The 11,280-nt window shown below is 42.5% G+C and overlaps 1 protein-coding gene across 2 annotated transcripts in view; it reads left to right on the top strand.

Annotated features, from left to right (window-relative positions):
* Nucleotides 1–5,214: 5,214 nt before the first annotated feature.
* The window catches only part of PPM1H (protein phosphatase, Mg2+/Mn2+ dependent 1H), a 243,318-nt gene continuing 237,252 nt past the window's right edge, over nt 5,215–11,280 (top strand). The window contains exon 1 of one of the 2 annotated variants that reach the window (XM_078076213.1): nt 5,215–5,887. In XM_078076213.1, the coding sequence (XP_077932339.1) occupies nt 5,643–5,887 (245 nt within the window). In that variant the 5' untranslated portion in view covers nt 5,215–5,642. The remainder of the gene's footprint in view (nt 5,888–11,280) is intronic. The other variant, XM_036122874.2, reaches the window with a different exon arrangement.

Below are 11,280 nucleotides of genomic sequence, written 5' to 3'. Positions count from 1 at the left end.
AACGAGTTCTGTCTAGAAGTGTTAAATTATTGTATTTTACACCTGGAACTAATGTAACGCTGTATGTTAACTAATTGGAATTAAAATAAAAACTTAAAAAAAATAAAAACCTCCCCGGAAAGTCATTTGTTTAGAGGTTGGAACAACTGCCAAATGACATTATACTTATAACATTCTATTTAAGTTTGCTAAGGGGTTGTTTTATTTCCAAATCCAAAGAAAATTTACAAAATCCTCAAGATAACTGAAATACCGATCTTTGCGTGGAAAAGTTAGAAAAAATCGTTTATAAAATAAACTTTCTATTTGATGGGATGTTAAAGTACTCAGTGGAACTGGGTATTGCTTCATTCCTAGCTGTGTGGTCTTGGGCAAGTCATTTATCTTTTCCCAACCTCAGTTTTCTCACTAGTAAACTGGTAGGGTTGATTAAGAGCATTAGAAACAATGTTTAACTTATAATGTTGGCTAAGAGCATTGGAAACAATGTGTGTCGACTCCCCCTCCCTGGGAGTGCAGAGTGCTGTCAGGACAGGAGTTCCCCGATACGTCCCAACACCCCCAGTGGATGCCTGAAACTGTGGATAGTACCTAACCCTATATATACTATATTTTCCCTATATGTATATACCCACAACAAAGTTTAATTTATGATTAGGCACAGTGAGAGAATAATAAAATAGAATAACTATAACAATAGGGGCACCTATTATGTATTATATTATAACATTATATATATATTATAACAGTAGGGGCACTTGGGTGGCTCAGTCGGCTAAGCCTCTGCCTTTGGCTCAGGTCATGATCTCAGGGTCCTGGGATCGAGCCCCATGTCGGGCTCCCTGCTTGGGAGGGACTCTGCTTCTCTCTCTCCCTCTGCTCCTCCCCCCCTGCTCCTTCTTCCTCTCTCTCTCTCAAATAAATAAATAAAATCTTAAAAAAAAAAACAAAAAACAATATACTGTAATAAAGGTTATGTGAATGTGGTATCTCTCAAAATATCTGTACTGTACTCACTCTTCTTGTGATGGTGTGAGATAATAAATGCCTACATGATGAGATGAAAGTGAGGTGAATGTTTCTGATGTTGTGACATTGCATTAGGCTGCTTTTGACCTTAAGATTCGTCAGAAGGAGGATCATCTGCTTCCAGTCCAGGGTTAACTGTGGGGTAATTAAACCTGCAGAAAGCAAAGCTGCAGATGAAGGGGACTACTGTATCATAGCACTTATTATACTTTTACTAACCACCCATTCTGTACCAGGAAGAATCCTAGCAATTTTCCTGTTATTCCATTTAATCATCAAAATAATCCTAGGAGGTAGGTATAGCTATTTTCATTGTTGTGAGTAGAAAATAGAAAAAGGAAATGATTTAAAATTTTAATATTAAAAACTAGTATCTAAGGAAAAAAATACATTTAACTAGAGGAGGGTGATAACCCTGGGATTAACTGTATCATATTTACAATTATTATCTCACTGATCCATGCAGCTACCACTATGAAATGACTATTTTTTTCCATTTTATAAGCTTTCTGATAATCAGCACATTTCAGAGTCTAATCTGAAGTAGGTAATAGGGGACCAGGAATCATGTGGAAGAGATACAGTTTGATACAATTCCCGTATCAGTTACAAAGCAATGGTTTCAGTCTAGGGCAATATGGTCAAGGGATAGAATAGTCTATAGAAGGTGGCCAATGGGAAAGTAATAAGAAAAGTCAGGTGTAATCCACTGGTTGAATGTACCAGATGTTCTGAAATCATGTTTGTAATCTAGGGAATGTCTGGATTTGATGGATGTAAAAATTGCAAATGCTCTGTAATTCTGTACTGGAAAATTAGCTATAAATTTCTTGGTTTGCAAGGAAATTGTTGTTTATAAATAAATGGTCTCATTTGATGAAGAAATAAATCCCTTTCAATCTCAGGGATTTTCAGACAGTATATTACTACATATGAAACCAGAATCTAAACTATTTTGGAAGCAAAAACCAGTTAATGTTAAATATTTAATGTCATATCCTTGTTCAGAGCTATAACAGGTTACCAGTTCAGTGTGAAGCAGAGATCCACATGACTTGATGTACATTTATTACCAATCCGGATATTGTCTGAAGTGAGCTAAGCCTTCTCTTATTAGATTTTAAGGAAGTTCTGCTTAAGATAGATCCTAAGGGATAAAGTGAGAAAAATCCTTAAGAAAACAGGGTTATAGATTTGGTCATTCAAACAATTCATATTCTTTGCTGAATATAATTTTTTTAGAGAATTAATTTACCAACCGAGCCCTATTACTTGTTAGGCATTAGGCTAGGTGCTGGATATAGAGTATTACATATTATAGTGGTGTATCTCCTTTGTCTGCAAACTGACAGTTTTTCAGTCCTTCCTGGTTTTTTAGGACCTTGACACTTACGAAGATACCTGGTCAAGTATTTTGTAGAATATCCTTGGTTTGGGTTTGACTCATGTTTTCTCAAGGTTCTAATGAGGTTGAGGATTTGGGGAAGCATACCACATAAGTGATGTGCCCTTTTCACTGCATGGTATCAGCATGCACAGGACATTAATAGGTCTCACTACTGGTGATGTTAACTTGATCACTTGTTTTATGCGATGTCTGCCGGGCTATTCCACTTGTAAGGTATTGTTTTTCCTTTTGTAATTAAATATTTAGGGGAATGCGTGATGTCTTCACTGAAGAAATTATCCAGACTTTTTTTTTCTCTTGAAAATAGTCTTACTGACGGCACAACCATTGTGTAGTCAAAGCCATGGTATTAGAGGCCTAGAAATGCGATTATATTTATATAAAGAGCAACCAAGTATAAGGTCCATGTATCTATCCTATAAATGAATGTTCTGTTAAAGTCTTCAAGCTCACATTTTCCAAGAGCAAAGAAACTATAAAAGAGACAAATGAAGCATATCTATTGATGATTGGGACATACATATAATGGGTAACATTGAGGGTCTCTCAAATCCTGATTACCACACCACTGGAATTCAGGCAATCACTAATCCTAAAGCTGTGAGCACAGATACTCCCCGATTTGCATTTGTAATAGGTATGAAAGGCATTTTTTCTGGGGTTCCCCTAAAAGGGATGAAAACCCCATTTTAATCAGAATTTACTTCCCAGCTGATCTTAAAGAATGACACAATTGAGGAGTAAATTTACATGGAAAATATTTCTCTGGAAAATCCTGTGACGTGACACTGGTCTTAGAGGTAGGTATAAAGATAGTAGATTTATTAGTGATGAATACTTATACTATAGAAATACTCAAAGAAAAAAAGAAATATTCAGAGAATAGATATGAGAGTCTGTCTGACTATTTTTGCAGAACAAACTAGCCTTGCAAAGCCAAAGTATATCAACACTTTCCCATGACGGATAATACTCAGGTGACAGAGAAATAGAAGAGCTCCCTACAAAACTTTGGATCATAAATCTGCCTAATATTACCAAATTCAATTATACCAAATATCCTATTTGAGAAAAGTTTTGAAAGCCTAGGGAAAATAATAACAGTAGTGATCCCCTGGGGAAATTTTTGGAGTCTTTTGCTTTTTCATTTATAGTTCTGTACTATTGGATTTTATTTATTTATTGACTATGATCAGGTACTACTTTAAATTGAAAATAAACTAGACAGGAAATTTTTTTAAATCCTATTTTTAGTAAATACTAAAGCCTTGCTATAGCTTTGCTATAAGTGAAATGAAGGTCAGAATACAATAAATTAATCTCAATAGACATTAGTTACCAAAGTATCCAAAGGACATTGGTAAAGGGTAATTGTTCTACGACAAAAGCTTGAGAGGGATTCTAAGTTTATGTGGGACTCAGTGGATGCCAGAGTATGTGGTTGATTAGATGTTTAGCCACTACTTGGATTTTTTCCATGTAGTTTATAGTTGAGCAAAGCAAAGGTTGACAAGACCTTTTTTTGTTCATTTAGATTTTGCATTATTTAGAATCCTGCCCCAAATTTTAAAATTAGAGAAAGGGGTCCAAGCTAAAATTATTTTTGTTTTGTGAAAAGTAATAAAAACTCATTGAAAGGAATGGTATCTCACTGAACATTTGCAAGTTGGTTTTTTTTTTTTTTACATAATTATTTGCTATAAACCGGAGTACCTATTTATGAAAAAGCCAGAGGGGAAGAAAATGCCTTAAAAAATATTATAGATACGATAAAATGGGGTCAGGCCTCACGTAAGAGCAAAAATTGCAATTCCTCTTCAGAGGATTACCTTCCCCCCCAACACCTGGGCGACTCTCCCCCCTTTCCACTCATTCAGAAGAATGAAGGCCTGTATTCCCTCCTGAACTCTAAGTGAGCTGTTTAGTATGTGTAACTCCACCAGTAACGCAGAATCCTGGCAAATTAAATGGTAGGTAAACATGGGAACAGGATACAGAATAAGTAAACATGAACAGGATACAGCTTTCTTGAAAAAAAAAAAAAAATTAAGCCAATATTTAACAAATGTTACCCCTGATGAGACATATTCACCAGTTGGCTTTTCAGACATTTTTCTGTTTAAGAAAATAGTTTACATTAAGTGTCTCAATAGTAAACAGGGTCAGCTTTGAAAAGACACTTTTGTTGTTATGTTGGAGGAGCATGCTTGTATAAATTTATTGAACAGTTAAGTACTAGGTAAAACAGGGCTTGCATCTGATTTCTTAGAGCCCTTTTGTTTTCTTGCCATTAAGCTTATTCTGGGTTCCAAACAGGGCTTGCTCCGCAGATAATGATGCGTGTGGTGGTAATAAAATTAAAAAAAAAAGTAATTCTAGAAATGCCTAGGGGAAAACTTTTAAATAATTCTTGTGCAACCCTTGTGAGTTTGTTTCAGCTTTGGAAAGTCTTTTACACCAGGTGTTTCTCATTTCCACTGCCGTCCCACCGTGGAGTCGCCCCACCAAGATTCCACCTGTCTCCCCTTTCCCCGAGGGCGTAGTAGGCAAGCATTCCTCAGCGAGTGGATTCCTCAACTGGCCTCGCCCGGCTCCACGTGACCTCCCCTAACACCTGTGTACGGCCTTCCGCTCACAGCGCCCCCATCCCCTCAGCCAGGTACCGACCCAGCCCGGCTCCCCCCTCCCCCAGGAGGTCACGATCCCCGGGCGAGCCTCCCTCGGGCCGGCAGGGGAGGGGCCGAGTTTCGGCCACAGCAGCTGCTCGAGCCCATGCAGCCTGATTATCACATGACTCGACGGCGGCGGTAGCCGTGGCAGCAGCCGCGCGGGCTCTGCCGGCTCGCCGGGTGGGCTCAGTTCCGCTCACGCAGGAGTCGAGCGCAGAGGGCGGGGAAGGGACCTGCCGCCGCTGCGGTCGCCCAGCCGCTCCCGGAGCGCGCGGCGTCTCTCCGGGCCCGGCCGGCCCGCTCCATGCCGCTCCGTTGCGGAAGTGTAGCGGGGGGAGGCGGCGGCGGCACAGAGCGCGGGAGGCCGGGGCCCGGCCCCCTGCAGCACTAGGCTCCGCGAGCCGCGCGGCGCGCCCCAGCGGCCCGGCTGCCCGTGCGCCCGGCGCCCGCCGCAGCCTGCATGCCCCGCGCTGCGCCTCGTCGGGCCCCCGCCGCCGCCTCCTGCTCGCACCGCTGCTGCAGGGCGCCGGAGTAATATGCTCACTCGAGTGAAATCTGCCGTGGCCAATTTCATGGGCGGCATCATGGCTGGCAGCTCAGGCTCCGAGCACAGCGGCGGCGGCTGTGGAGGCTCGGACCTGCCCCTGCGCTTCCCCTACGGGCGGCCGGAGTTCCTGGGGCTGTCTCAGGACGAGGTGGAGTGCAGCGCCGACCACATCGCCCGCCCCATCCTCATCCTCAAGGAGACCCGGCGGCTGCCCTGGGCCACTGGCTACGCAGAGTGAGTGTAGCGACACCGGCGGCTCCCTTGCTCTCCTCGCGGCCCTTCCCCGCACGGTTCCAGCCCTCCTCTCTCCTTCTTCCTTGGCCCCAGGGCCCTCCAGGGGCTGCCGGCGTCCAGGCCTCGGCGGGGACCTCTTTACTTACACTGGCCGTTCCTCTCTTTTCCCACTCCCCCTTCCCCCATCCCCAAGGACGCAGCGTCTCCCGCCTGGGTATGGGCGGTAGATGGTGGGAGGCAGCGCTGGACCGTGGGAAAGCTAAGGTTGGACGGGTCCGTGAGTCCGGGGGCTGTGACACTTGGAAGAAAGTGCGTAGAACATCTCTGCTGAAGTTTGAAGCACAGCAGGCAAATCTGGTATCAGCGCCCACCCTCCCAAAAATCTTTGCGCCTCCGCATGAAGTTTGTGGGGTAGAGTTGGGAGGAGCTGTCGCTGCGCTGGGGGGGGGGGGGGACGCATTCGTGTGCGAGGTCGCACATTTTAGAAGGGCTCAGTTTCTCTGACTTAGCCTAAGACCTCTCTCCCTTCTTCCTTAGCGGGTAGTAAAACCCTGCGCGTTCGGTAAATGCCAGTACTAGTTCCCCCAATCCACGGGGAGGGGAACTTATTTCGGGTGTCTAAGGATAGCATTTTGGTAATCAGCTTTTGCGATTAAGGGAACGTTTGAATGATTTACTATTTCAAGAACTGATTCAGTTAGGCTGACGACCTGGAGTGGAACTGGGAAAGGAGGGAGGATTTTAATAGCCTTACCCCCACCCTGACCCCCAGCTACGCCTCCATTGACTATTAATGACCATCTTATGAATGGTAGGATACGTAATGTTTTTCTCCCTACTCAGCATTATGAAACTGGGAAATTCGGAGGGTGTAATTTGGGAGACCAGAGATCCGGGCTTGACAATGACCCGGTGGGTGCACAAGTGCACGCAAAACCCGGGTGCCTGGCACACCTGGCCCTTTTCCTTTAACTCCATCCGCTCTATAATCTTGGCCCTCCCCGATCTGCGAACAGCGTCGCTCGCTGATTGGTTCGCCCGGGAACCAATCAGCTCTCCCGATGCCTGGGCGCTTTGATGCTGACCCTTTTCTGGTGGCCCGGATACCCTCTGGCAGGCATGGTTCCCGAAGCTCCGGGTTCCGGTGCGAGAGACTGCATGGAAGACGCCCTAACTAGAATCTCCCTTTTCACCATATAACCTTTTCTCCATGGGTTTTAATAGAAAACGTGAAGGGAATGTGAAAAATGGTGAGAAGACAAGTGAGAACGCAGGTTGCTAAAAACAATAAAAATTAACACATAATAAAGGACAAGTTTGGTAGAGAACATCGTGTGGGGGGAGGTACAAGATAGCGTTGTAACTTCCAGGAGAAAGCCAAAGCAAAAATAAACACCTGTCCTGTCCAAACATACCAAACACCGGTTCTTGAATGAGATTTAAAAAAAAATGTTTAAAAGGCCATTTAGACGTGTTGCAAGCAAAACCGCTTTAAAGCATACTCCACTAAGTCCTACAATTGTGTAGGTGGGGGCCCTTGTGCCTGCCAAAAAACCCGAACTACCTGGCTAGTTGTCACTCCAGTGGGTTTCCCAGTGCAGGGGCACCTGTCTGAGGGACAGAATGACAAGCAGACAAATGGTGAGAAAGTTCTGAGAAGTAGAAAGGAAGATATTAAAACACACGTGAAAGCTACTTGGTCGCAATAAAAGGAGGGCCTCAAATAGGAAGAAAAGGAAAGGGGAATAAAACAACCGGTTTCAGAATGTTTGGATCCTATGGCAGGCACATGATGTGCCAAGGACTGTAAAGAATATAAGGGAATCTGAAATGAGACATGTAGCTGGGATAGATGGGACTGAGGGGCTCTACCTCCTCCTAGGTGGGCCTCCATTTCCTTATCTCTAAGAAGTTCACCTTTTCCTAGACCCCGAAGTGAGAAATGTTCAAATTGAAGGTTAAAAAGGCCACTGTTTAATTTTAAAAATCGTTTATAAAAGTAGTACATGATGTGGGAAACAAAGGCAAAAGAAAAAATTAAATGTCCTTGCTGCTTACAGCCCACTGACAAGTCCTTGAAACAGGCAGAGGGACTTCCTCTAGGGACTCAACTGCCCCGATGTTGACACTTTGCTAAGGGCAAGAAGTAATCTTAGGCCAACCCCCCAGGATCTCGTAAGTCTACTTTAACATATAAAAATTCCTTTGGAAATTCCTTTATCTCTATTCCCCAAGATACAGTTTAGCAATCATCCCCAAGCATATGGCCCACAGATACACATCTGAAGGGTCTCATGACTAAGGTTTTATTAGACAGTAATAAATGAGCTTTATCTAACAATAGCTGGCCCCCTCCTGGAAACTTGTTTCCAAAATTCCCTAGAGATTTACACTATCCCTAACCTCCCAACTTGAAAGTACCTAATCGCCAACCCTCAAAACCCCAGTACAGCCTTTTCTGCCCATGGGTCCTGTCCCTGTGCTTTAATAAAACCACCTTTTTGCACCGAAGATGTTTCAAAAATTCTTTATTGGCCATCAGCTCTGGACCCCAGTATTGCCTACATCAGTACATACTTGTGAATTCAAGCAAAGACCTGTACATATACAAATGTAGGAACACTCCCCCCCACACACACACATATGCACACATTCCCTAGGGGTTATGACCGTAATTTAGTGTTTCAGTGGTGTGTGTGCCTTTCTAGACTTATTTGGATACACTTATAAATATGTATCATGTATTTTTTTTTTCTTCCCAAAATAGACTCCTGCTAAGTATGTTATTCTCTAGGATTTTCAGAAAAACACTATGTCATGGACTTTATTCCAAGTCAATACATATAGAATTACCTCATTCTTTTAAAATATATGCATAGAACTAATAATAGCTAACAAAGTTGGCACTTACTATTTAGTGTTTTCACTCTATCCAAATTTGTATCATATCATTTGATTCTCAGAACAATCTTATAAAGTAGACAGTAACGTTTGCGTTTTCTATAAAATAGAAATACATATATATATATATATAATAGGATACAGAGGCACTGAATGGTTATGCAACTTTCCCAGAGTCCTACCACCTTAGCAGAACCTGTATTTGAACCCAAGCATGATTCTACAGCCCACACCACCAAACTGCTTTCTTACAGTGTAATAAACTATGGTGCATTCATCTACATGTACCCAGGATTAACCACCAGTGTTATCTTGCCACAACCCTCCGTCAGAAGTACTATACCACTTCCTCAAACCTTGAACTATACTTACTCTTCCTGCAAAAACACATCCTGAATGGTCAAAATGGCTGAAATAGGGAAGGGGAGAGAAAGACTGTAGGGCTAGGATCAGAGGCTGCTATGAGTAATACTGCCCTTTGCTACAGTATCTCCTGGAAGGAGGAATTCCCTTTGTTTTAGAAGGTACCTGAGAGGGATAGAATTGGTAGGAAGATTGCTCAGAGAATGGGGATAAGGGGGATGCTGGTGAGTCAAGACCTGAATCAGAAGTGGTTTGCTTACCTTTCCAGAAAGGGAGCTACTTTCTATGCTTTCCCCAGAGGAAGAATTGGCATCACTCGGTGAATGAGGAGTTAGAGGAGAGTTGAACTCTAGTGCTCACCTTTTGGATGGCAGAAAAATTAAGGAGAGATGTTCTATTTTTTAGCCACTTATTGTTAATCCTTTTCAAGAAGAGATTTTTTTAATAGGTTATAGACCTAGAGAATTAGCTTAAGCAATCCTTACAAGACTCGAGGATCCAGAAACAGAATACCCTCACTTATTAATTCAGTATTTATTGGCATTGTGCTGAGTGGAATTTCCTGGCTCCTCAAAAAGCTTTCTATTGTGGCTGAAGAGTTTAAGGGCTACGTACTAGGTTGTAAGGGTCTGTAAAGCATTACAGTTACAGATAACATCCACAGAGCTAAAATCTTCAAACAAACAAACAAATCTGCATTAGCAAGTTTTATTTTTTAGTTTGGTTTTGAAATTATGGATTGAGACTGTTAGAACTGCTTGGAGAGAGGCCATGGAAAACAACAGTCTGACCCAGAGACCCCACAGGACAGCTACTTCCTTTCTCCACAACTTTACCCCCCAAGTGGTCCCCATGCTTCTAGGACCTAGAACTTGGTTCAGTTTTCAATGGGTTGGGAGCCCATTTGACTTCCTCTTGCCCAGTTTGTCCAACCTTTCTCTCATCAGTGGTCAGCTGGACTTAGAGATACAAGTGGATATGGGGTTTGTGCCCGAAACTCTGGCAGTGAAAAATACCAGAGAACATCTAATAGTCTGTATGAAAGCATCATATTCACGTTTTGGTCAATGATAAATTTTTACTTGTGCAGAAAGAAATAATTACAGCAGAATTTTACTTAGGTTATAGCTATAACTATGCAATTCTTTTTTTTTTCTAGTACTTTTCTTATAAAAGTGACCCAGACATGGGTACAAAAAAAAAAAACCACCACCACCCAAAAAACTACTTTTAAGTTCTTTGTGTTTCACAAAGTTCAAAATTGTGATGAAATAACCTTGTTTAAATTCAGCAAATAGCCCACAAGTATTTAGATTTGTTTTGGAATCTGTAGGCTGTTCTGTCTCCCCAATTAATTATTGGCATTAATTAACAATTACCAATAAATCACATTGGTTGCCTGTGCAGTTGTGATGACAGGGAAACCACTATTTCTCTCTTGACCCCAAACTCAGAAATCCCCTGGCCTTTCTTTTTTCCTTCTAACCTCCTCTAGCACACCCACCCCTCTTACACCTCTTAGCAGAGCTCCTGCCTGGGAACTTCCTGTTTGACTTTGGCAATGGAAAAATCTCGAGGTTCTCCACTTCTTGCATAAAGATAAAAAGAAATGGACTGTGGAAGGGGGTGTCTCATTTCACAAAACTCTCCATAGCACTTATTTGCGGATGAGTTAAAAGTTCAAAGTAGCCTAAAACATTTCACCTACCTTTCTGGTAGCTTGCAGAATGTATTAATTTCCTATTTTAAAGCAGGCAGTTAAGCTCTCCTCCCCTTTTTAGATTTTTTTTTTAATTTTAACTTTTTTATTTAAATTCAGTTAGTTAATATGTAGTGTATCATTAGTTTCAGATGTAGAGGTCAGTGATTCATCAGTTGCATATAATACCCAGTGCTCATTGCATCACGTGCCCTCCATAATGCCTGTCACCCAGTGACCCCATCCCCCCACCCTCCCTTTTTCAGATTTAACATTATAATGAAGTCTTCCCCTCTGGGATGGAGCTTCTGGGCTGTCCCTTAGGAAACTGAATCAGCTTCCTTCAAAGACTAGTGATGCTTCTGGCAGAGAATTTAACCATTCTGAGCGGTTGTGTTATTCCTGTGTTGCAGCTCCAGTTGGGTAGGCA

The sequence above is a fragment of the Halichoerus grypus genome, chromosome 6 (genome assembly GCF_964656455.1).
Source record: "Halichoerus grypus chromosome 6, mHalGry1.hap1.1, whole genome shotgun sequence".
Lineage (NCBI taxonomy): Eukaryota > Metazoa > Chordata > Mammalia > Carnivora > Phocidae > Halichoerus > Halichoerus grypus.
The sequence above is the reverse complement of the archived record's forward strand: the minus strand, read 5'-3'. Positions and strand labels throughout refer to the sequence as shown.